This window comes from Anomaloglossus baeobatrachus, chromosome 8 (assembly GCF_048569485.1).
Source record: "Anomaloglossus baeobatrachus isolate aAnoBae1 chromosome 8, aAnoBae1.hap1, whole genome shotgun sequence".
In the NCBI taxonomy this organism is placed as follows: Eukaryota; Metazoa; Chordata; class Amphibia; order Anura; family Aromobatidae; genus Anomaloglossus; species Anomaloglossus baeobatrachus.
Window position 1 is genome coordinate 71,602,430 of NC_134360.1, and position 26,576 is coordinate 71,629,005.

The 26,576-nt window shown below is 47.1% G+C and overlaps 1 protein-coding gene across 4 annotated transcripts in view; it reads right to left on the reverse strand.

The window, feature by feature from the left end:
- The window catches only part of CACNA1I (calcium voltage-gated channel subunit alpha1 I), a 1,217,075-nt gene that overhangs the window by 190,537 nt on the left and 999,962 nt on the right, over positions 1-26,576 (reverse strand). For all 4 annotated transcript variants that reach the window (XM_075321783.1, XM_075321781.1, XM_075321782.1 and 1 more), the window contains 3 exons: positions 21,352-21,475; positions 6,790-6,858; positions 6,471-6,655 (listed from right to left, as the gene is read on the reverse strand). In XM_075321783.1, the coding sequence (XP_075177898.1) occupies positions 6,471-6,655; positions 6,790-6,858; positions 21,352-21,475 (378 nt within the window). The remainder of the gene's footprint in view (positions 1-6,470; positions 6,656-6,789; positions 6,859-21,351; positions 21,476-26,576) is intronic.

Sequence of the window (26,576 nt, forward strand, 5' to 3'; positions counted from 1 at the left end):
TGCTCCTGGTGGCTCGAGCTGCGGGCCGGATCCCGGGGTGTCTCGAGCGACACTCCTCGCCCGTGAGTGAAAGGGGGGTGTTTGTTGGGGTTATAGTTCGTGACGCCACCCACGGTTGTGGTGATGGCACCACCGCTGCTCAGTGTGGGGGTCCCGGGGATGGTGATGGGAGCAGCCAGGTGTTGTGTTGCCCCTCCGTGGGTAGGGGTTGGTGATCCCGGGGCCCGGTGAAGAGATGTAAAGTGTAGGGCCTGGAGGGCGCAGGGACGCGGGGGCAGCGCTGTGCCTTGCGGCACTGTGGTACTCACTCAGCCTGAGACACGGACACAGTTTGTACGGTAAACCAACGGCTGGTAGGACGGTCCCACAGACGGCTGCACCTGCACTCCCGGTAGGTGACGGTGACGTCTCTCTTCCTTGCACCTGTGTTGTCTGATGGTATCGGTGGATTCCCTCCGGTTACCCGCTCCCCGACTGCAATCTGGGCCGGAGGAGCTCTACACTTTGCCCGCAGGCGCTGGCCCTGGGGAAACTGGTGCCTTGGCGGTGGCGGTGTCTCCCCGGTAATGGTCGGGCTGTTGCCGTCAATCGGGACTTTGTTGCTGGGGGATCTACGTCCCCTTCACTGACGGATTCGGCAAATTGGGCGACTCCTAGCCTTGCCGGGGTCCGAGAGGCCCCTGCCCCGGTGCTGACTGTCCTTCGGAATACTGCTCCAGACCACCGGGCACACAGCCAACGGGGTCCTTCCAGGAACTTCCGAACCGTCCCACTCCGGACAGTCACCGCCGTCGCTGACCTTGCTGTTCTAGCCCTACACACAGCTGGGCTCTCAGGCTTTGCACACTCTCTGCGCTGTCTCCACTTCTTGCTTTTCTCCTTTTTCACTTCTCTTACTTTCACTTCTGGTTGCTTACTCTTACTTTTGCTCCTCACACTTGCCCTGCCTGGGCCTTCTGCCTCCTTCCACCTCCTCCTCCCTGACAGTTCTGCCTGGTAACTTCCTGCCTCCAGAGTTGTGAGCTCCTTGGTGGGCGGAGCCAACCGCCTGGCCCACCCCCTGGTGTGCATCAACAGACTCTTGGAGGAAGGCAACAAGGGTTTCTGGTTAGCAGATGTGCCTACCTGGAGTGTGGGGTGTAGTGGTGTTGTTATCTGTGTCCCCTGGCTTGCCCAGGGCGACACATTCCCCCTTAGCAAAATGCAGACCGTCCGCGGGCTGCCGTCCTACACCGGTTTTATTTTTCTGTAAAAAGGGGATAACAGGGTTAAACAAAACATACATGACATTTTTAATAAACTCTTCCCAAGACGGGAGGCACATATTCTTTTTAACGTTGCAACGGTGTACGGTCACGGTTTCCGCTCTCTCCCACCCAAGCAACCTGGCCCTGATGCTGCCCCTAAAACCCAGGCAGCACCCCTTGACCCACAGTCCAGCACAAGTCACCCGAGCGGGATCTGTCCTTCCCCTCCAGAGGGTAGCCACCGGTCCCTTTGGTGGCTGGGCCCTGGCCTGCTCTGCTCAGGGCCCTCCCTCCAACCTGCCTCTCCGGAGGCGGCATTGCGGAAACGGTAACGGTACCCAACATATTTACAAGCCACTAACGTTTGTGGTTGCCCTGCAGAGTTCACGGGCTTGTCCATGGCTAGTTCCCATGCATAAACTTTAAACGGTCCCCACGGGGACAACGGTGCCGGCTCCAGCCGGTTGCTAATCACACAGATAATCAGGTAACACTTCAGTAATCATTTTTCATTTTTCAAAACTTTCAACTTTTTCAAACAAACACACAGATGGTCCCAACGGGGACGGTGCTGCGGGCTTCCATTGCCCTACTCCGGTCTTTCAAGCGCTGGGGCTGCTGGCAAGGGGTAAAGGTCTGCGCTCGCTCGGGCCTCCGGGCCCCTTCTGAGGTTAACGTCCAGCGCAAACCATCCTCGCTCCCCAAAGTGCCGGGTATACTGCACAATATCTCCCGGCATCAGGTTACGGCCGGGATGTTCTTCGGGCAGGTGAGCATGCACGTCCCGCCGGGCTACAAACACCTCGGCCTCCAGGCCCGGCTCATAGATGAACCCGTAGCCCCGGCGGACATCAAACCGCCTCACCTGCCCCTCGTACAGCGGTCCCCGGTCACGGAAGGTCGCTTGCCGGAGATTTTCTTTCTCACGGATCGCTCTGGCCACCAGCTCGGCCTTCTTCCTCTCTCTCTCGGCGATCTCCAGGCCCAGCGGTACCGGCTCCCTATCCCAGTACGGCGCCGCTGCCAGCGCCGGCGCACGGGTCGGGCCCCGCGGGACATCCAGAACGTTACCCACCGTCAGGAAGGTGGGCGGCGTATCCCGCGGTGTCATGGCCTTGGGCGCTGCCTTGCAGCAGCAACCCGGCGCTACCTCAGCCGAGGTGTGGGGGATGGGCTTAGGGGCTTTCCGCTGCCGGGCCTTCGGCTCGGAGCGGGTCTTCGGCTCCGGCTCGGGGAGTTTCTCAGGGGATGCCTCCGGTTCGGTCTTCGGAGTCTTCCACGGCAACACCGCTGACCTGCTGCGAGCTCCGGCTACAGGTTGGCCCGCTTGGGCGGGGACGCTGGGTACTGCTACCGGTTGCGGTGGTAGCAGGCCTAGTGGCGGGGTCACGGCCTCCGGGACGGGTGGCGAGGGAGGCAGCGAAGGGAGAGGGCTTGGACCGGGCCCCACAGCCGCGATGACCGGCCCCTCAAGGGCATCGGGACGTGGGTCACTCACCCTCCCTTTCTCCGCTTCCTCCTCGCGTCTCCGCACGGTGGCTACAACGTCCGCCATGTCGGCCTCCCACTCCTCCATGAGGAGCTGCATCTTCACCTGCAGCCGTTGGTAGAGCTGCGCGGTCCGGATCTCTACCCACGCCGCGGTTCCAGGCGCGGGGGGCACGGTGTCGCGGGACGGCATCCACATGACGGCTGGTTCGTTTGCTTCCAGGAACGGTTTTCTAGCAAGGTCCTGGCGTCCTCGCTTTTATAGCGGCGTCTACATGCCGCCAGCCGCCATCGCGTCCCCCTTAGCTCTTTCCGGCCCCTCCTCTCTCGGGGCGGAGTTTTGGCCTTCGCGCCTCTACTGCTCGAGAAGACGCTCGAGCGGGAACTTTTCGCGCCAAAGATGGCGGCTTCTGAAATTTTTCTGCCGGATACCTCCGGCGGTAACAAGGCGCACCTCTACCTGACGGCAGAGCGGTAAGATCCTGTTCGTGACGCCAAGTTGTCGCGGGCGGGGAGGAGGGTGTCAGCACACCGCGCTCACCCCTTCTGCTCGGGTCTGGCAGTTGCTCCTGGTGGCTCGAGCTGCGGGCCGGATCCCGGGGTGTCTCGAGCGACACTCCTCGCCCGTGAGTGAAAGGGGGGTGTTTGTTGGGGTTATAGTTCGTGACGCCACCCACGGTTGTGGTGATGGCACCACCGCTGCTCAGTGTGGGGGTCCCGGGGATGGTGATGGGAGCAGCCAGGTGTTGTGTTGCCCCTCCGTGGGTAGGGGTTGGTGATCCCGGGGCCCGGTGAAGAGATGTAAAGTGTAGGGCCTGGAGGGCGCAGGGACGCGGGGGCAGCGCTGTGCCTTGCGGCACTGTGGTACTCACTCAGCCTGAGACACGGACACAGTTTGTACGGTAAACCAACGGCTGGTAGGATGGTCCCACAGACGGCTGCACCTGCACTCCCGGTAGGTGACGGTGACGTCTCTCTTCCTTGCACCTGTGTTGTCTGATGGTATCGGTGGATTCCCTCCGGTTACCCGCTCCCCGACTGCAATCTGGGCCGGAGGAGCTCTACACTTTGCCCGCAGGCGCTGGCCCTGGGGAAACTGGTGCCTTGGCGGTGGCGGTGTCTCCCCGGTAATGGTCGGGCTGTTGCCGTCAATCGGGACTTTGTTGCTGGGGGATCTACGTCCCCTTCACTGACGGATTCGGCAAATTGGGCGACTCCTAGCCTTGCCGGGGTCCGAGAGGCCCCTGCCCCGGTGCTGACTGTCCTTCGGAACACTGCTCCAGACCACCGGGCACACAGCCAACGGGGTCCTTCCAGGAACTTCCGAACCGTCCCACTCCGGACAGTCACCGCCGTCGCTGACCTTGCTGTTCTAGCCCTACACACAGCTGGGCTCTCAGGCTTTGCACACTCTCTGCGCTGTCTCCACTTCTTGCTTTTCTCCTTTTTCACTTCTCTTACTTTCACTTCTGGTTGCTTACTCTTACTTTTGCTCCTCACACTTGCCCTGCCTGGGCCTTCTGCCTCCTTCCACCTCCTCCTCCCTGACAGTTCTGCCTGGTAACTTCCTGCCTCCAGAGTTGTGAGCTCCTTGGTGGGCGGAGCCAACCGCCTGGCCCACCCCCTGGTGTGCATCAACAGACTCTTGGAGGAAGGCAACAAGGGTTTCTGGTTAGCAGATGTGCCTACCTGGAGTGTGGGGTGTAGTGGTGTTGTTATCTGTGTCCCCTGGCTTGCCCAGGGCGACACAGATCTAATCTTTGAGATTTAAAATGGTGGTAGAAAGGGCTAGGGGGAATAGAGCAAGAATGTTATACTTACCGTGTCTCCTGCGCAAGTGTAAAACTACTTCCTGGGTTGCTCATTACCCTCATACATATTCACTGCTTTCCCCGCCCACAGCCCCGGCATCTGTGATTGGTTACAGTCACACCGCACCCCCACCCAAGAGACAAGAGTTCCTCCTTTTTTGATACACAGCCAAGATAAGCGCACAGCTGGATGCTGCAGCCTGCAGCCCTATGCTTTATCAGTGCTGGATATCACAATATGGGGGGACCCTGTGCCAATTTATTTATTTACTTATTTATTTATTTTTACACCGCTATAGAGATGAAGACAGCATGTTTGATTCCAAGCAATCACTGACGCTGTCACACACGGTGGAGGCATGCATGGTCTGACTGCCATAAATCACAGACGTTGGGACTGCCAATGGGGGGAAACAGTGAATATGTATGAGGGTAATGAGCCGACCCAGAAGTAGTGTTACAGTTGTGCGGGAGACTTGGTAAGTATAATGCTCCTGTTTTAGTCCCTATTTTTTTTCTTCTTCTTTTATTATTGTTTTACGTATCCAGATGACTGAATCCAAAGAGTTACAGGGAGTTCCCTGAAAACTCCATGTTTGGGGTCAATGCATGGATACTAGGTATCCAGTGCGGATCCTGAAATTACAGATTGGATTCGCCCATCACTAGTTATCTATGAACACAATCTAGAATCACTGCAGTCTTTTCTCGGGCAAAGCTCATATACAATCAACTGAAGCAAAATGGAAAATTGTTCTGTGGACAGATGATTCAAAATGTGAATTGTTTTATAACATCCATGTACATTGTGTGGTTGTATTAGTGTTCATGGCAGGGGCAGCTTACACATCATGAAAGGTGCTATAAATGCTGAGCATATAGAGGTTTTAGAACAACAAATACTTCATCCAGACAATGTCTATTTCAAGGAAGGCCTTGTATATTTCAGCAAAACAATGCTAAGCCACATACTGCATCCATCACAACAGCATGGCTTCACAGAAGAAGAGTTCAGGTGATGAACCAGTCTTCAGTTCAGACCCTTCATCAAGTAAAAAAAAATTGTGCATTATGAAACAAAAAATCTAGCAAAGAAGACCCAAAAATATGGAGCAGCAAGAATGCAACATCAGACAAGAATGGGACAACACCCCTCTCCCAAAACTCCAGCAATTGTCTCCTCACTTCCCAGACATTTACATAATGGGAGACATGGCCCTATCCTAATTTTTTGAGATACGTTGATGCCATCAATTTCTACATTGCTTAATTTTTTTTAATTTAAATGGAAAACTGGTTAATAGTCACCGTATGATATATGATCTGTGATCTGTTGTTAATAAAATATGGCTATAAAAGAATTCTAAAGCATTGCATTCTTGTTTAGACATGAGGGAATCTAATGTTCGAGGTTCGTACCAAATACAGACTTTACAAAAAAGCAGAGTTTGGGTTTAGAGTTCGGTGTACGTATGCAAACCACTTAGGCGAACATCACTGTGCTCGGGTAAACTCGGTGCTTGGGTACACTCAGTGCTCGGGTACGCTCTGTGCTCAGCCCAGTGTGAGCCGCTTGCAGTATTTGAACAGCACGTACTGGTGGTAACAACAGCATGATCAGATGTAGTGTGCACCAAACTAAAAAAAAAATTGAAAAACACCGCCCATCCTTCCAACGAAGTGATCTGTTTATGGCTGACTGCATGTGGTCGGAGACCTGACCTGCCCAATTAGTCACTTCCATTAGGGTTCAGGTCAAGTCCCAAACCGAATCGAACTTCTCTATTTTTGTTTTCTTTACATTTTACACAACATCTCAACATTTTTTGGAATTGAGGTTCTACAGGAAAAAAAATGTATATTGATACTCTCTGTCACCAGATTGTTACTGCCTGTAAGCAAATGAATGTTGACTTCCACTCACCTTAGAGGTCGTAATGTCCGTAAAAGACGTAAAACTCTCAAAACTCCAAGAATTTTTGCTCCACCGGCAGATGCCACAGAAACCACAATATCAATTAAAGACACGAAGACAAGAAACCCATCTAGTATATTCCAGCTACTGCGGAGATAAGCCTGGTCCCCAAAATAAAGTCCTAGAGAAACCACCTGAAGAAAACAATGAAAGACATAGAGACAGATTACGCTGGAAGAAAAAAAGATGATCAGAGCTTCATTTCCATAAAGAGAGGACAAACGTGAATAAATATTTGACTGACTCGGATTGGAATACATTGACGTACCTTTAATGTCATCTCAGCTACAAAGATTGCGGTGAATATGTAGTTTGATATACTGAGAAATAGTCTCTCCTGCCGAAGATAAGGGAATAACATTAGTATAAATGGAGATGACACGAGAGAAGAAAGGTAAGAGGCTTCTGACATTAGATATGGGTCTTATAGGTAATAAACATCAGCTATCGACAGAGGCATAATGTAAGCAGTTATTTTCTGCAGGATTTTAACCACAGCTGGTGATGTTATATCCGCGAACAGATAACAAGAGTCAGTGAGATGTGCAGAAACATAAGTGTACGGGAAGAAGTTCAATCAAGGTCGAGCATGCAAACCCTGCTCCATTCACTGCAGAGCCTGATTCTTGAGATCCCTAAGGGTCTCAGTTGGCGTAAGCCAGTGATCGGCAATATATCTCCTATCCTAAGTGTAATATATGCAGAGTAGAAATCCAGGCAGGCATTTCCTTCACACAGATGTGCCCGAATTCTGGGATAGCAGCCCCAATTACCAAAAAATATATACGGTAGGATGGGCACTCAAATTTCTTTATTCTTCTAAGGGGAGAACGTTTCAGTGGTGAGGAGTCTTATAGCTGCAATGCACTTCTGGGATATATTCAAATTGTCTCTTCAGGTAGAATGAGGGTAAAACTTGAGGGGTTTAAAATAAAAAGGGACACACGCGGCGCCACTCTAAATGTAGCAGTTCAAAAGCACAAAAAATGATTAAGAAATGTGCATAAATTGCACTCACCTTGTTTCAAGTTAGGTCAAACCCAACTTGAAATATATCCGCTGTAATAGTGTAAGTCACTCTGTGACTCACACTATTATGACATTTCAGTGTATAGTGTGCGTGAACAGCGCATTCAGATCACTGCTGTATGGATAATGGCGATCGACATTTTTTTTTTTTTCCTTGTCTTCCTTCACTAAGCGCGCGCGTGTAGTGGGGAGGGCCAGCATGTCAGCCAATCCCAGACACACACACAGCTAAGTGGACTTTTAGCCAGAGAAGCAATGGCATGTGTGATAGGATGTCCATGTCACATGTCCCTGCATTATAAAACCGGACATTTTCCTCCAGCACGCCATTATCTCTTCTGCGTCCTTGGTGTCAGACATCACTGGCGCAGCTCCTATCGCCGATACTGCTGTATACGCTCCATACACAGCGCTGGACAGCATAGGGATAGCACTTTCTATCAGTCCTTTTAAGGGCTCAAACCGGCAGGGTCAGAGCCATAGGTGACAGAGTTTAAAACAGAGTTTAACAGCTACACAAGATGACAGCGTCTGTGTAGCTAAGGTCAGGGATTTCCTCGCTGCATTTCCGCATTAGGAGGGATAGAAAGGCAGACTTCCTTTCCTCTACCCAGAGCCCCACAACCCTGCCACTGTACCCTCCTGCCCTTTGCACACTCAAACTCATTGTTACTAAGCCATTATACTAGCAAACACTGAGTGAACTTAGTGGCATCCTAAAGTGGCTATTGGACTTCTGTATAGTCCCACTAGTGCACAGATATTTGCAGCACGTCTGCCTGCATTGCACACTCAAACTCATTGTTACTAAGCCATTATACTAGCAAACACTGAGTGAACTTAGTGGCATCCTAAACGTGGCTGTTGGACTTCTGTATAGTCCCAGTAGTGCACAGATATTTGCAGCACGTCTGCCTGCATTGCACACTCAAACTCATTGTTACTAAGCCATTATACTAGCAAACACTGAGTGAACTTAGTGGCATCCTAAACGTGGCTGTTGGACTTCTGTATTGTCCCACTAGTGCAAAGATATTTGCAGCACGTCTGCCTGCATTGCACACTCAAACTCATAGTTACTAAGCCATTATACTAGCAAACACTGAGGAAACTTAGTGGCATCCTAAACGTGGCTGTTGGACTTCTGTATCGTCCCACTAGTGCAAAGATATTTGCAGCACGTCTGCCTGCATTGCACACTCAAACTCATAGTTACTAAGCCATTAACCTAGCAAACACTGAGGAAACTTAGTGGCATCCTAAACGTGGCTGTTGGACTTCTGTATCGTCCCACTAGTGCAAAGATATTTGCAGCACGTCTGCCTGCATTGCACACTCAAACTCATAGTTACTAAGCCATTATACTAGCAAACACTGAGGAAACTTAGTGGCATCCTAAACGTGGCTGTTGGACTTCTGTATCGTCCCACTAGTGCAAAGATATTTGCAGCACGTCTGCCTGCATTGCACACTCAAACTCATAGTTACTAAGCCATTATACTAGCAAACACTGAGGAAACTTAGTGGCATCCTAAACGTGGCTGTTGGACTTCTGTATCGTCCCACTAGTGCAAAGATATTTGCAGCACGTCTGCCTGCATTGCACACTCAAACTCATAGTTACTAAGCCATTATACTAGCAAACACTGAGGAAATTTAGTGGCATCCTAAACGTGGCTATTGGACTTCTGTATAGTCCCAGTAGTGCACAGATATTTGCAGCACGTCTGCCTGCATTGCACACTCAAACTCATAGTTACTAAGCCATTATACTAGCAAACACTGAGGAAACTTAGTGGCATCCTAAACGTGGCTATTGGACTTCTGTATAGTCCCAGTAGTGCACAGATATTTGCAGCACGTCTGCCTGCATTGCACACTCAAACTCATAGTTACTAAGCCATTATACTAGCAAACACTGAGGAAACTTAGTGGCATCCTAAACGTGGCTATTGGACTTCTGTATAGTCCCACTAGTGCAAAGATATTTGCAGCACCTCTACCTGCATTGCACACTCAAACTCATAGTTACTTACTAAGACATTATAATACCAAAAATTGAGTAAACTTATTGGCATACAAGAAGTGGCTGTTGTACTCCATTAATGCCCCACTGGTGCAAATCTATGTGCAGCACCTCTACATGACACCCTCCTGCTCTGTTTTTAATAAGCTATAATGATAGCAAAAAATACTGCCATTTAGTGGCATCATAGAACTGGCTGTTGTATTCCATTAGTGCCCCACTGGTGACAAGCTATTTCTAGCACCTCTGCATGACACCCTCATGCACATTTTGCTACGCTAATGTTATAGCAAACTCAGGGAATTCCTTGCTGCATTTGATAATTCGGAGGGATAGAAAGTGAGGCTTCCTTTAGCTTTTCCTTCTGTTCATAGACAGCATCTCCAAGTCCACACCCGAAGAGCAATTTCTCCTCCACGTGTAAGTGTGGAGAGGCAGCTAGTGCGCATGCGTGTGCCGATTTACCCCAGCTGCAGCCTAACTACAGTGTTTCGCCTAGTGAGTATGCTCAGCCTGACTGTGCCCTTCCTGACGCTAAGGGTATGTGCGCACGTTGCTTTTTACCTGCTTTTTCCCTGCTTTTTTGCTGCTTTTTCTTCTGCGCTGTTTAATGCCAAAATGGATGTGTTCTTCTATTCAAGCAAAGTCTATGGGAATTTGGGTTTCTTGTTCACACTATGTTGTTCAAAATGCTGCCTTTTTGAGGCAGAACTTTGGTCAAAAACTCAGCTTTTCAAAGAAGCAACATGTCAATTGTTTTTGCCATTTGGGTTTTGCACTGCAAAGCTGAGTTTTTGACCAAAGTTCTGCCTCAAAAAGGCAGCATTTTGAACAACATAGTGTGAACAAGAAACCCAAATTCCCATAGACTTTGCTTGAATAGAAGAACACATCCATTTTGGCATTAAACAGCGCAGAAGAAAAAGCAGCAAAAAAGCAGGTAAAAAGCAGGTAAAAAGCAACGTGCGCACATACCCTAAGTCTTCATTTCGGGATACAGCGCATGCTCCCACACTTAGTGTGAAAAGCCTCTTTGCACAGGTACTTGCATTCCGTGCCGGGTCTAAGTCCTGTTTTGTGCCGAGACACCATGCTAAAGTTGATAGTCTTTTTTCAGAGACTCTATTTCATGCAACTGACCATGCTCAGGCACTTACTGCATCAGAAACTAGGTCCGGTAATGAACTCTTTGGCCCTGCCCCTGATGTGGGGGGGCCCATATAGACCACAGGGCATCAGGTGTCCTGACGATGTGGCCAGGCCACTCCCAAATGGCTTGCAGAGGCCCGCCCCTATGACTTGTCACCTCATTATTGATGGTCAGACGATGACTGGTGAGGTGTTTGTGTCGTGGAAGCCATGAGGTCATTATTGAAGTTGCGGTTCCAAATAGGACGCTAGTTATGCCACTCATGACGTGTCACCCTTCTTTTGTCTCCAGGAGGTGCATTGTGGTCCACCCTGGTTTGGGGTGACCCAGGTTATAAAACGGGCTGGAGCCAACAAGGAGGTGCGCAGTCTTCTATTATGCTCCGAAAGAGCACACCTCCATGTGTTGAACCCATTGCGGCTTTAGGCCAGAGGTAGGCACGGATAGGGCGTCGATGCAGGCCGCCACCACAGTTGGTAACGCAGAACGGTTAAGACCAGCTCCTGTCCTACCAGTCCTGCTTGTGCAGCCCAGTGGCATTAACAGGCCTGCTGCTGCTGATGCGCCTGCTGTCCACAGGTGTGGCCCCAATGCACACGGTCAGCGTACTCAATGGCCCCTGTGATGTTAACAGGGAGTTCCTGGGCTGGGTGGGCGTGTGGACCCTGTGACGCTAACAGGGCTCCCAGTCTCAAGATCCGAGTGGCGTCTAACTCGGTTCAGGCAACTATTAGTTTCATAGCCACACAGATCTGTATCCTCCACCTAACCTTCCAGTTGCCAACCTCTCCTTTTCCATCTGGGAGCACGGTGGATATTGACTGCTGATGGGGATATATACCTTTCTCTTTCTTTTCTTATTAATTTTCGTTATATAGCGGTAACATAGTATATACCACCTTATCCAAATCTGCCAGTCCCACCGTAACAGATGGTGTTTCTTCATCAAATGTTACTTTTGCTTAACCACCAAACCCACGGACAAAAACTTTTTTCCCCTTTCCAACACACCTGTTCCCCTTTCCACCAGCATCTGTCCTTTTTCAACTCATTTGGTATATGACCAAAAGTGCAACTCTGCAGGGACACCGTACTCAATGCCATCTCAGCCCAGCAGCCAGCCCTCGGTCCCTCAGATGTGGACAAGTAAAAGCCCATTTCCTCCTATCCATGACAAAGCGTTGAGATTCACTCTGTGCAGCACTGGTGTTTACTGGAAAAGCAGATCGAAGATTGCGTAACACCTTCTGAAGATACTCCTGTACACGTGCGTCCACTTCTATGGCAGGAATTATTTCGCCAAATTTTGTCTTGTACCGGGGATCTAACAGTGTGGCAACCCAGTAGTTAGCATTACTTCGAATTCGTACAATCCGAGGGTCATGTTGTAGGTAGTGCAGCAAGAAGGCGCTCATGTGTCTTGTGCATCCAGGAGGACCAAGTCCTTGGTGTGTTGGTGGCAGAGAGGTGAGAATCGTGCCTCCTTCCTCTGCCCTCTCCCCCCAACCTCGCACAACTTAAATGTGAGCAAGCTCTCACTCATCTGCTGAGTCTTCCATGCCCATCGCCAGTTCGTCCTCCATTTCTTCATGGGCTCCTGCACCTTCCTCAACAATTTTTGCTGATACTATGCGCCCTTGTTAATCCCTCTCCCCCACCGTCCCTTGACTTCCGCCTAGGTGCCGCTCACCGTCTGGACCTTGTAGATCTTATTATCCCTATTGCATATGACTCCTCCTGTACTTCCTCCCCTTCCTCTTGGACCAACACCTGACTCCGAATAATGCATACAGTGTGCTCCATCTTGTAGATGACCAGAATTGTCACGCTGAGAATGGCATCGCCAGTGCTAAAGATCTTCGTCGATATTTGTAAACTGTGTAGAAGGGTGCATAGGTCCTTGATCTGACACCACTCCAGCAGCGTGATCTGCACCCCCTCTGGATCAAGTTAGCCCAGGGTATACGTCATACCGTATTTCAGCAGGGCTCTGCGGTGCTGCCACAGACGCTGAAACATGTGCAGATTCAAATTCCTGCATGTCGGAACATCGCATTTCAGGCGTTTAACCGCCAGACCCTAAGACTTCAGGAGCGATGAAAGTTGTTGAGCTGCTGGGTGCGAAGGATGAAAGTGAGCACATAGCAGCGTGCCCGATGCACAAGGCCATGTAGGCCGGGATGGTATTTTAAAAATTGCTGGAGAATCAGATTCAACACGTGAGCCATACAAGGCACGTGTGTCACATTGCCCTGAAGAAGGGTCGCAGACTGGTTTGCATCATTGGCGCACCCGACCTTCCCTGACTGCTGGTTGAGTGTAGACAACCATTGATGAAACTCGATCTCACTCTCCAGAGCTAACCGTCCACAATTCCTCAGTGGTGTCTCACATTTCCCCTACATTTCAAAGTAAACATTTGACCTCCTGATGGCCTTGAGCTCTGCTGCCAGCATAGTAAGGAGGTGTGTGGGATTCCTTAGGCGCAGTTACAAGGAAGGGTGGCCTGACCACACAGGGTTTGGGCCGAGGTGGAGGACCCACATGAGGTTAAGGAGGCAGAAGCAGTGGAGGAACTTGTACATACATAGGAAGGATTGACACACAAGTCGTGGGGACGGCAAGACTTGTACAGCAAACCCTTCTCCATCTCTCACCATAGTTACCCAGTGCCCAGTCAGCAACATGTAACTCTCCTGTCCATGCTTACTGGTCCAAGTATCTGTGGTGAAATGCACCCTGTCACACACAGAGTTTCTCAAGGAATCGGTGAGGTTGTGTGCGACCTCCTGTGGTAGCGCGGGCACGCCTTTCTTGGAGAAGGAGTGACGACTGGCCATCGGCTCTTGGGGCACTGCAATGGGCATAAGGTCTCGAAAATCCTCGGTCTCAAAAGGGTGTAAAGGCAGCCTTTCTGTTGCCAACAAGTTGCAGAAGATGAAACTCAACCTCTTAGGCATGTCATGCCCTTCGAAAATCATGTAAAACACAGCGAGGGGACTCCAACCACAGTCTCCCTCGTTGCCACTAAATGGGCCACACACACCCCACTTGACTGGCATCAGTTGACCCCCCTTTTCAAAATGAAAAAGATGCTTTGCATGAAGCACTCTCAAAAATACGCGTGCCTTTCCCGTCCCCTGGATGACCCAGGGGAAGAAAAGTCCTCTGAGAGCCATGACTTGTTCATCTTGGTTCTTTTAGAAACACAGCGAGGGGACTCCAACCACAGTCTCCCTCGTTTCCACTAATTGGGCCATACACACCCCACTTGACTGGCATCAGTTGACCCCCCTTTTGAAAAAGAAAAAGATGGTTTGCATGAAGCACTCTCAAAAATACGCGTGCCTTTCGCCTCCCCTGGCTGAACCAGGGGAAGAAAAGTTCTCTGAGAGCCATGACTTGTTCATCTTGGTTCTTTTAGAAACACAGTGAGGGGACTCCAACCACAGTCTCCCTCGTTGCCACTAATTGGGCCACACACACCCCACTTGACTGGCATCAGTTGACCCCCCTTTTGAAAAAGAAAAAGATGCTTTGCATGAAGCACTCTCAAAAATACGCGTGCCTTTCGCCTCCCCTGGCTGACCCAGGGGAAGAAAAGTCCTCTGAGAACCATGACTTGTTCATCTTGGTTCTTTTAGAAACACAGCGAGGGGACTCCAACCACAGTCTCCCTCGTTGCCACTAATTGGGCCACACACACCCCACTTGACTGGCATCAGTTGACCCCCCTTTTCAAAATGAAAAAGATGCTTTGCATGAAGCACTCTCAAAAATACGCGTGCCTTTCCCGTCCCCTGGATGACCCAGGGGAAGAAAAGTCCTCTGAGAGCCATGACTTGTTCATCTTGGTTCTTTTAGAAACACAGCGAGGGGACTCCAACCACAGTCTCCCTCGTTGCCACTAATTGGGCCACACACACCCCACTTGACTGGCATCAGTTGACCCCCCTTTTCAAAATGAAAAAGATGCTTTGCATGAAGCACTCTCAAAAATACGCGTGCCTTTCGCCTCCCCTGGATGACCCAGGGGAAGAAAAGTCCTCTGAGAGCCATGACTTGTTCATCTTGGTTCTTTTAGAAACACAGCGAGGGGACTCCAACCACAGTCTCCCTCGTTGCCACTAATTGGGCCACACACACCCCACTTGACTGGCATCAATTGACCCCCCTTTTGAAAAAGAAAAAGATGCTTTGCATGAAGCACTCTCAAAAATACGCGTGCCTTTCCCGTCCTCTGGATGACCCAGGGGAAGAAAAGTCCTCTGAGAGCCATGACTTGTTCATCTTGGTTCTTTTAGAAACACAGCGAGGGGACTCCAACCACAGTCTCCCTCGTTTCCACTAATTGGGCCATACACACCCCACTTGACTGGCATCAGTTGACCCCCCTTTTGAAAAAGAAAAAGATGCTTTGCATGAAGCACTCTCAAAAATACGCGTGCCTTTAACCTCCCCTGGCTGACCCAGGGGAAGAAAAGTCCTCGGAGAGCCATGTCCACATTGTCAGTGGACAGACACGTGTGCTTATCTGCCAGCAGACCCCCAGCAGCACTGAAGACAGGTTCCGAGAGAACGCTGGCTGCAGGACACGACAAGATCCCCAAGGCGTACGTGGCAAGCTCAGGCAATTTATCCAGATTTGAAGCCTAAAATGAGTAGGGCTCAAGTTGCTCAGTAATGGCATCGATGTTTCCTTGCATATACTCATATATCTGTGTCTCCTCCTCTTTTTCCTTGTCCAGCTCTTTTGTTTTCACATGAGTATATGTCCTTGTCACTTTCCCATGTGTTTGTGTTGTGTTGTGAGTTGTTTGTCACCTTTTGGACACCTTTGAGGGTGTTTTCCAGGTGTTTTTATGTGTTTGTGAATGCCTGCCATTGTTTTCTATGCGATTCGAGTTCAGTTCGTCGAACGTTCGACGAACCGAACTCGAACGGACCTCGGTTCGGCGAACCGACCTCGAGCCGAACCGCGACCGGTTCGCTCATCTCTAGTGCTGATCTGCTGCTCACTAGGATTTGATACACTGTTAAATCACCTCCACAGGAAACCAGTAAACTGAAGTGCTTGAAAAATCCTTCAGATCCAAAAAACGTGGCGCTGATCCCCAAATGTATAATATCAGAAGAATTTTTATTTGGCTACTATAAAATATTACATAAAATATTACAACGCGTTTCTGCTAAAAATCTTAAAAAAATCTTAAAAAAAGATAGCCTTCTTCAGGTAAAATAACATGACAGTTGATCTCTCAGACCTCGACCGTCATGTTATTTTACCTGGAGAAGGCTATCTTTTTTTAAGATTTTTAGCCGAAACGTGTTGTAATATTTTATAGTAGCCGAATAAAAAAATCTTCTGATATAATACATTTGGGGATCAGTGCCATGTTTTTTGGATTTGAAGGATTTTTTAAGCTCTTCAGGGAGGAAGGAGACAAACTCTAGTGCCACCTATTGGAAGTAGCAATCCTAAAAGTCAAAAGTGGCTCTTTAACAAGCCTTTTTATATGATCTAGAATTTATGCTAGATCAGTACCTCAATTTGCAGACACAGTGTTTCGGGATGATTGTCCCTCGTCAGTGCAAAGTATGAGGTCTGATCTGGAACCCCACTTTAGCTTCTCATAAAACCAGACCAGACCTCATACTTTGCACTGACGAAGGACAATCCCGAAACACCATGTCTGCAAATTGAGGTTCTGATCTGGCATAAATCCTAGGTCATATGAAAAGGCTTGTTAAAGAGCCACTTTTGACTTTTAGAATTGCTACTTCCAATAGGTGGCACTACAGTCCATCTCCTTCCTCCCTGAAGAGACAATTTTAATCTTCTAAAATTTATTTCCAATTTCTCCATTTTAACAGTCACAGGTAACGCGTTTCGGCTTCCGTCCTCAAGCTTTTCTCAAATATTGGTGCACTATTTGAGAAAGGCTTGAGGATGTAAACCGAAATGCAGCCTCCATGCGGCGGTGGACACCGCGCTAATCACCCACGCTGAACTCCTCTTCACGAATGTGCTTACTGAGGAAGGTCTACGGACCGAAAATGTTCTGTTGTTGTTATGCACATTAAATAAATCACACGTTGCAGCCAATTTTGGGAGTACCTTGTATTCTTCCATTGATCTTTGGAGATGGACTTAAAACATTGAGATTGTTGATAGTTTTCAACAATTTTGATTCTCAAGTCCTTAAGCAGGCTTTACACGCTATGATATATCTTATGATATATCGTCGGGGTCACGTCGTAAGTGACGCACATCCAGCATCGTTTGACATATCGTAGCGTGTGACAGCTACGAGCGAGTGTGAATGAGCAAAAATACTCACCTTATCGTTGCTCGTTGCCACGTCGCTCATTTTCTAAATATCGAACGTCCTTCTGCGCGCCGGTTGTTCATTGTTCCCGAGGCAGCACACATCGCTCCGTGTGACACCCCAGGAACGATGAACTGCAGCTTACCTGCGGCCGCCGGCAATGTGGAACGAAGGAGGTGGGCGGGATGTTACGACCTGCTCATCTCCGCCCCTCCGCGTCTATTAAATAGGAATAACGTTTGGAACACCATTCTAAGTCTGAACTGGGTGCAAAAACCTAAAAAAACATCACTATGGGGAGATAAGGTATGCACACCAGTGACTATGTAAGGGGAATACATGGAATAGCAGAAACTGCTGTGTGAATACTGACTTGAAAAATCCAATAGCCATATGCAAGAGTGAATATGTGAAAAATGGAATCTGCATTACTGCCATGAACATATGAATCAAGAGAAATTTAGCTACTGAATTGATCAATGCAATAGAGCATGATTCATATGTTCATGGCAGTAATGCAGATTCCATTTTTCACATATTCACTCTTGCATATAGCTATTGGATTTTTCAAGTCAGTATTCACACAGCAGTTTCTGCTATTTCATGTATTCCCCTTACATAGTCACTGGTGTGCATACCTTATCTCCCCATAGTGATGTTTTTTTAGGTTTTTGCACCCAGTTCGGACTTAGAATGGTGTTCCAAACGTTATTCCTATTTGTTAGTATTTTTTCGTTTGTGAACCCTCCCCAACCACACCTATTGCCAATCCATATCATACGCATAAATAGCCTGGGTCTCAGCTTCCCATACACTGTAGGTTTTTTAACTGCATGAGAGGACACACACAAGCTAGGGACCCCAACGTAGAGAAATACTTTGGCGTAGTGTTGGGGCTCTATTGCATTGATCAATTCAGTAGCTAAATTTCTCTTGATTCATATGTTCATGGCAGTAATGCAGATTCCATTTTTCACATTTTCACTCTTACATATAGCTATTGGATTTTTCAAGTCAGTATTCACACAGCAGTTTCTGCTATTTCATGTATTCCCCTTACATAGTCACTGGTGTGCATACCTTATCTCCCCATACCTCCGCGTCTATTGGCCGGCGGCTGTGTGACATGCTGTGACGCCGAACGTCCCTCCCTCTTCAGGAAGAGGATATTCGCCACCCACATCGAGGTCGTTCGGGAGGTAAGTACGTGTGATGGGGGTTACTGACTTTGTGCGACACGGGCAACAAATTGCCCGTATCGCACAAACAATGGGGGCGGGTGCGATCGCACACACGATCGCACATGAAATCGACGCATGTAAAGTAGCCTTTAGAGAGATCTCGTCTCCTCTTTCCATTCTCTACACTTAAGCCTGCTTTACACGTTGCAATTTCGCATACTATATCGTATGCGATTTGCAACGCCCCCATCGTATGTGTGGCGTGTTCAATTTGTTAAACATGCTGGACAAACGATTAACCCCCGTCACACGTACTTACCCGTCCATACGACCTCGCTGTGGGCGGCGAACATCCACTTCCTGGAGTGGAAAGGACATTCGGCGTCACATCGACGTCACGCGGCAGCCGGCCAATAGAAGCGGAGGGGTGGAGATGAGCGGGACGTAAACATCCCGCCCACCTCCTTCCTTCCGCATTGTCGGCGGGAGCCGCGGATGGAGGTAAGCTGACGTTCAATGTTCCCAGGGTGTCACACACTGCGATGTGTGCTGCCTCGGGAACATTGCACAACCGCACGTTCAATCTTTGAGGAATGAACGACGTGCATGCGATGAACGGATTTTCATTCAATCGCAATTGCACGGAGGTTTTACACGCTACAATCATACTTACAATGCCGGATGTGTGTCACTTACGATGTGACCCCGACGACACATCGTAAGATTTATTATAGCATGTAAAGCAGTCTTAAGGCCGCTTTACACGCTGCGATATCGGTACCGATATCGCTAGCGTGCGTTCCTGCCCCCATTGGTTGTGCGACACGGGCAAATCGCTGCCCGTGTCACACAACATCGCCCAGACCTGTCACACATACTTACCTGCCTAGCGATGTCGCTGTGACTGGCGAACCGCCTCCTTTCTAAGGGGGCGGTTCGTTCAGCGTCACAGCAACGTCACAGCAGCGTCACTGAACCACCGCCCAATAGAAGCGGAGGGGCGGAGATGAGCGGGACATAACATCCCGCCCACCTCCTTCCTTCGGCATTGTAGCCGGGAGGCAGGTAAGGAGAGCTTCCTCGTTCCTGCGGTGTCACACATACCGATGTGTGCTGCCGCAGGAACGAGGAACAACTTCGTTACTGCTGCAGTAACAATATTTGAGAATGGACCCCCATGTCACCGATGAGCGATTTTGCACGGTTTTGCGACAATGCAAAATCGCTCATAGGTGTCACACGCAACGGCATCGCTAATGCGGCCGGATGTGCGTCACAAATTCCGTGACTCCAACGACTTCGCATTAGTGATGTCGTAGCGTGTAAAGCCCGCTTTAAGTGTGGCACACACAGATTCCCAATATGCAAAGATTGAGTCAATGTCTCCCATTTTTATTTGGTTTCAGGTGTGATTTTCATATGGACCACACCTGTTACTTGCCACAGGTGAGTTTGAATGAGCAGCACATCCTTGAAACAAAGTTGTTTACTCACAATTTTGGAATGTGTCAACAATTTTGTCCTTCCCAATTCAAGGGTTTTGCGTAAAATTATGTTCAATTTGCTTTTTTCTGTGTTTTCTTTTGTGTTGTTCTAATACACATGTGAGAGAGCACAATCTATTTTGTTCTTAAAGTAACCACTTTGTCTTATAACTGAATGATGTCAAAGGGCTCAGCTAACACTAATGGACAGGGAAGTTTCACATTTCTATACACACCCCTGCGGCGCTTATTGGTGCATAGCTCTGAGGAGGAGTTAATTCTTTGTTTGGAATACTATATAAACTGGTTACATAATGTAATAAAGCAGACACTTTCAGTACACTACAAAGCATGTGTGCTGCAATGATATCCTGAGCGCTCGTAAAGCAAATCTTACTAATTCGGAGTTCCAATGGCATAGAAGGAGTGTATATCGCTCACACACACAAAGTAAATAAATAAGTGTATGACAAAACATGTGTAATTGCAATCATTTTCTTGGGAGAAATGCATTATTTTCTTGAACAATTTTAAGGGTGCCAACACTTTTATTTTGGCTATGACTATATATGAAATTGTGAGCGAATACAATCCATTTTGTCCTTATGTTAACCATCTTGTCTTATAAATGAATGATGCCATAGGGCTCAGCTAACACTGATGGGTGGAGAAGTTTCACATTTCTATACACTCTCCTGCGGCTCTTATTGTTGCATAGTTCTGAAGAGTTATTTATTTTTTTGGGATACTATATAAACTGGTCACATGATGTAATAAAGCAGAAACTTTCAGTATACCACAAAATTTGCGTGCTGCAATGATTTCCTCATTAAACAAGGGGTACCAACAATTTTGACCACATGTGTAAGTGCTAGACAAAACTTGTGTAATTGCAATAATATTTTGTGAGAAATGCTTTATTTTCTTAAACAATTTCAAGTATGCCAACACCTTTGGCTATGACTACATATGAAATTGTGAGAGAATACAGTTTATTTTGTCCTTATGGAAACCATCTTGTCTTATAACTGAATGATGTCATAGGGCTCAGCTAACACTGATGAACAGGGGAGTTTCACATTCCTACACCCCCCCCCCTCTGGCTCTTGTTGGTGCATAGTTCTGAAGAGTTATTTCTTTGTTTGGGATACTATATAAACTGGTCACATGCTGTAATAAAGCAGAAACTTTCAGTACGCCCACAAAGCATGTGTGCTGCAATGATTTCCCGAGCACTCGTAAAACAAATCTTACTAATTCAGAGTTCCAATGGCATAGAAGAAGTGTATTATTCTCACAAAATCATGGTTCAATACAAGCAATACAAATAATTGTAGTTATAAAATAACATGATCACTGTAACATATAAATGCAGATTGTGTACATGTTAACAACATGATTATATAGTAGATTGGAGCTCATTTTATCAACTTATCATTACAATGAGTATTCCCTATTAATCTGCATAGTATTACAATGCTTAGGTGGCATCTGCCGGAATTAGTGTCTATACAGCTGGTTTGGAATGGGTTAACCTTGTCATTCCTCTCTCGGCTTACTGACTTAATCAGGTTATATTACTACAAGAAGAGCTGGAATACGGCATCCAGAATAATAAAGATGATTCTCACCGTGCTCTTGTGCTCAATCTGCGGCCTCTCCAGAGCAATAGTGATGCAGTTGAGGAAAATAAATGCGAGGACCACATAGTCGAAAAGCTTGTGTGCAATTATTGTCTGACACATGATGCGAAACCTGCATGGAACAGAGACAGAGGCAATCACAGCTCAATCCGGAGACGTTGCCTAAAAATGCCACTCCACGACGCCATTCTATGTATTAGCTCTGCATATGAAATAATCATTGTGGTCTAAACAAAACCGATCAGTGCTTGTATTATTTCTGTCTGTCAGACCAGATTGAGGATTCAGTGCTTGCTGGATTACATTCAAGCTTATGTCGCACAATACTTCAGTAATTAAAACTTGGTGCCAGAAAGTTAAATTGCATATTTTGGCTCCGGGAGTGCTATAATGAATGATTTCATTGTAACGTACAGTGATTTCGGTGCCACAACATCCTTGTGCCGCAACATCCTTGTGCCGCAACATCCTTGTGCCACAACATCCTTGTGCCACAACATCCTTGTGCCACAACATCCTTGCAGCTGCTGTCCAAGGTCCTGGAAAAACCTCTCAAGCTTGTAAATTTTTTCGCTTTAACTCTGAGCACAGTTATTTCTGAACCTCATCTTATAGTTTCATGGTAGTTAGTGAACTAGAAGGAGTGGAGCAGGGAGACAGCAGGATGTTCCATGAGTGTTTTCAGCAAACGGATGAAAGAAAACAGCTTCTGAGTTTAATCAAACACAGCCTTTCAACGCTTTAGAGAGCCGAAATGCAAATCTATAACCATAGGAGTCCGGAAATTTAATCTCAAAACATAAATTACTGCACTGATCTATTTTCTGTAGTACCGCATAAAAGCCAAGGGTTATAGTGTTTATACATTATGCCAATTTGATTCCTAAGCCAAAGCTAATTTCTGTGTGTTGCTCATTCAATGAGTTTGAGTCATTTTATACAAAATTACTAAAGCTCGGATCTGATTGGAGAGCTAATATTTTGCATCTTGTGCAGCTGGTGATTATTTTGTATCATTATAGCTTTTCAATTTCTGCTTCAATAATTGAAAGCTGAGTTTTGTTTTAGGTACAAAATGTTTTAGTCCGTCATATAAAATGAATCATTTAATGCATGTGGATAAAGGGGCTGGCTGTCACGGGTCTCCCTGACGAAGGCTAGTGCCGAAACGTGCGTTGGTTGGGACCTGGCACCATTCCAGCGGTGAGTAAGTGGTCTTAAGTTCATTTATACTAATTCACTTTTGCCACTCTAGATTATTCTCCTGTCACAGGGATGTCTATATACTAGTCACATAGTGGACTGACACATTATATTTAACCTGTGATTGGACTTTTCTCTATTGTTGGAATTATTATGATTTTTTAACCTGACACTTTTCTCTCTGCTGCTCTGATATGCCACCTTGTGCACCACCCTTGTTATTGCACTTCATCTTGTATTTTAACAAATTTTTGTCACAATAAAGATCATTTATCTTATGTTTGTTTTCTGATTCCTTTTTTTGTAATTTGGTTTGTGCATTTAATTTGAATTAGTATATACATAATTATTTATGATTAGTGGGTGGTGGTATATTTTCTCACACTGAGAGACCAGTTTATACAAATTTACCTTTCTAGTCTATAACTTTGGCCGAAGTTTTATTTTGGTTTCTGTCACGGGTTCTGTGGTTTCTAGCCATAGAAGGTCACAGAGTTTGGCTGCACAAAATGCTCCCTGACTTACTATTGTTCCTGCTGTCAGTATTCATTGATATAGGTAGCTTTCCTGCTGGATTCGTCTATCCTCCTTTTGGATACAGCAGGAGCTCACCTTCCACCCAGCTGCTGGTCATCAGTATTCTCCTGGTGTTAAAATATTCCCTTTTTCCCTGGACTGGTGCTGGTGATATTACTCAGTTCATTCTAGCTCTGGTTGCAAGCAGGTGGCTTGCTCTCATCTGTAGTATCGCTGCTGAAGTTTTTAGAACTCCTGCCTGTGTCATCTGTGGGTAACTAGTTCACGCTTTTTCCCCCATGTGTCCCCCTTGTGTCTTCCTTTAGCATTTATCTGGGTAGACAAAGAGTTCATCCCACCTGTTCTCTATTTAGGGTCCAGCACTAGAGATACCTAGAGTCAGGTACCTGGCTTGGTGCATCGGTGTGAACCTATCTAGGATGATGTGGGACCTCAGGGACCAGCTGTAGATTTGGTCAGGGGTCACGATCTCCCCCTTCCCTAAACACAGGGGTCCCCTTCCCTTTCGCCACTCATTTTGCACTTCTCCATACCTAGCGTGGCATTATCACCAGCCATGAAAATCCAACAGGAAAGCTACCTATTACAATGAATACTTACAGCAGGAAAAATAGAAAGTTAGGGAGCATTCTGTGCAGCCAAACACTGTGACCTTCTATAGCCAGAAACCACATGACAGTCAGTCACCCGTAACACTGGCAAGCTTCAATAGTTCAGACTTAGTTTTCATGCCATTCATATCACATGAGGTATTGCTGCTAGGATTAAATAGCAAAAGGCCATACATTTCAAAAAAGTAAACAAGGCACTCCCAGGAATAACTGCAACGTGTATTTTATTCAATGTACATAAAAAGAAGAATGTTTTCAGTCCTACATGGACCTTCCTGAGTCGCACATTAGCAGAGTAGGATGCCAGCGTGGTATGACAAACGCGGTATCCACCGCCGCATGGGGGCCGCCATCACTCCTGGGAGTGCCTTGTTTACTTTTTTTTAAACTTATGGCCTTGGAACCTAAAGTGCACCCCGACTTCCATAAATATCTACAAGGAGGAAGTACCATTTATCTTTCTCTAAATCGAAAAAGGAACCTAGTGGGGTAAACCCTCTACTGTAGTAAGCTCTGAGTGATCTTAAATGTGACTTTTATTGGATTTTTTTCTTTTAAACTGACCCCCTCTTTTTATTGTAGATGTTCCACTGATTCTGGAACAGTTTTTCTTTTTCTTCTGTACCCCTGCATTCTAAACTTATGCACTCTGGCAATAAAGATGTACATTTTCCCTTCAACCAGCTGGGTGTGTACCACAGAACTAGCAATGGGCGTGTCCCTATTTTGATTGGCCAGTATCAGAAGAGTGAAAGAAACAGCTCACAGAGAAGTTCTGTGATGTATGCTCAACTAGTTGAAGGATACATTTGAACCATTATTTCTGGAGGGTTTAACTTTGAAATGGAGGGGCGCAGAAGAAAAAGAAAAACTGTTCCAAAATCAGTGGAACAGCACCAATTATAAGAGGTTCTCAGTTTAAATGATGAAAATCCACTCGGATGTCCTCTTTAAGGTTACTTAGAGTATACTACATTACAGGGTTTATACTACTAAGTCCCTATTTCTAAATGTGTGTAGCAACAATACCCCAAGTGATCTGAAGGGTCTAAAATCTAGGCCTGGACAATCTAATCTAGCCAGCCCCTTTAACCATATGTATTAAATTATTCATTTTAAGTGAATGTAAAAAACAACCAAATAGTGAGCTCACCATTAGAGATAAGGGAACTTTTGGAGGTTTGGTTCGCAAAGGACATTCAAACCTTAAAAAAGTTCATTTTTTGACCCAGACTTGATCTGGACCTCAATGAAAGTCAGTAATTGGGCAGTTCATGGCTCCACCGACATGCTGATGCTGCCAGCCATAAGCAGAGCACTTTTGAGAGAGGGACGGTGGGGTTTTTCAATTTTTTTTTGTTTTGTTTGTGTGTGCACACTGCATCTGATCTCGCTGATTTTACCCCAAATGTGAGCCGATCAAACCACTGCAAGCAGCTCATACTGGGCTGAGAACCACTCATACCCAAGCACAACGCTGCTCACTTGAGTGGTTTACACTCGTAACTCACTCGAACTTCGAACCTGAACTTTGTTTTTTTGGAAGTCGGTTTCCGAACCCGAACCTCGAACATTGAACCTCAAGTTTGCTCATCTCCACCCTCGTATCTTGGCTCCTAAATCCAAATGGCTCACCTGGGTCTGGGAGGTGGAAACTGCAAGAGGAAAGGGGAGTCCGGTGACGGAGAGGAAGCCAGTAGAACTGACATAACAAGTACCTGCTTTAATGAATCCAAGGTAAAAAAAAGTACAATCAGACCGTGGCATCAAATTACAATTGAGTGACAATGTGCCCCCCTAAAAACTGATACATTTTGGCAGTACCATTGGATTTGGCTTTGCCTTACTCAGGGCTATCTTGATTAAGGCATAGCTGATGGCACTGCCAAAGCGTGTCAGTTTTTAGGGGGCAAATTGTCACACCAGTGGAATTTGATGTCATTGTCTGATTGGACTTTTTATCTTGGATTCATTAAAGCGGGTATATTTTACCTCCTTTCCACTGCTTCCTCTACATCACCAGATTTCTATTTCCTCTTGCATGGACTTTTACGAAGGATTAAAAGATTTTGTGCCTAAAACAAAACTCAGCAGGCAATTATTGAAGCAGAAATTGAAGACCTATCATACAAATTCTGATTGTCCAGCATCGGGGAGGAGGGGCAAAAACATCCACGGAGAAGTTCTCAGGTATATGCCCAGCTATTGGAAGGGAAAATTGGCATCTTAATTTTAGGAGGGTATAACTGTAGAATGCAGAGGAGCAGAAGAAAAAGGAGTTATTGCTTCTGAATAACTAGAACAGCAGCAAATGGGACAAGTATTCAGTTTAAAAGACATAAGAATACAGTGAAAAGTCTTATTTAAAGGACTTGACCAGATTTGGTGACTATAAACTGCACCAACCACCAGTGAGCTCTTATATACAGCATTCTAACATGCTGTATATAAGAGCCCAGGCTGCTGTGTAGAATGTAAAAATCACTTTATAATACTTACCGAAGTGGTCGGTACGGTGCAGACTGGTCAAATGGGTGTCTCTGTTCTCCAGGTGCGGCGCCTCCACTTTTGGCCATCTTTATCCTCCTTCTTCTGAAGCCGGGGTGCATGACGTGTCCTACGTCATGCACATGCACCAACATTGAAGTCCTGCGCAGGCGCATTACAATACTTTGATCTGCCCTCCTTAGGGCAGATCAAGGTGCGCCTGTACTGGACCTCAATGCCGGCGTGTGTGCATGACGTAGGACACGTCATGCACCCCGGCTTCAGAAGAAGGAGGACAAAGGTGGCCGAAAAAGGAGGTGCTGGACCGGAGAATGGAGACGCCCATATGACCCAACTCCACCGCAGCGCCCCTTA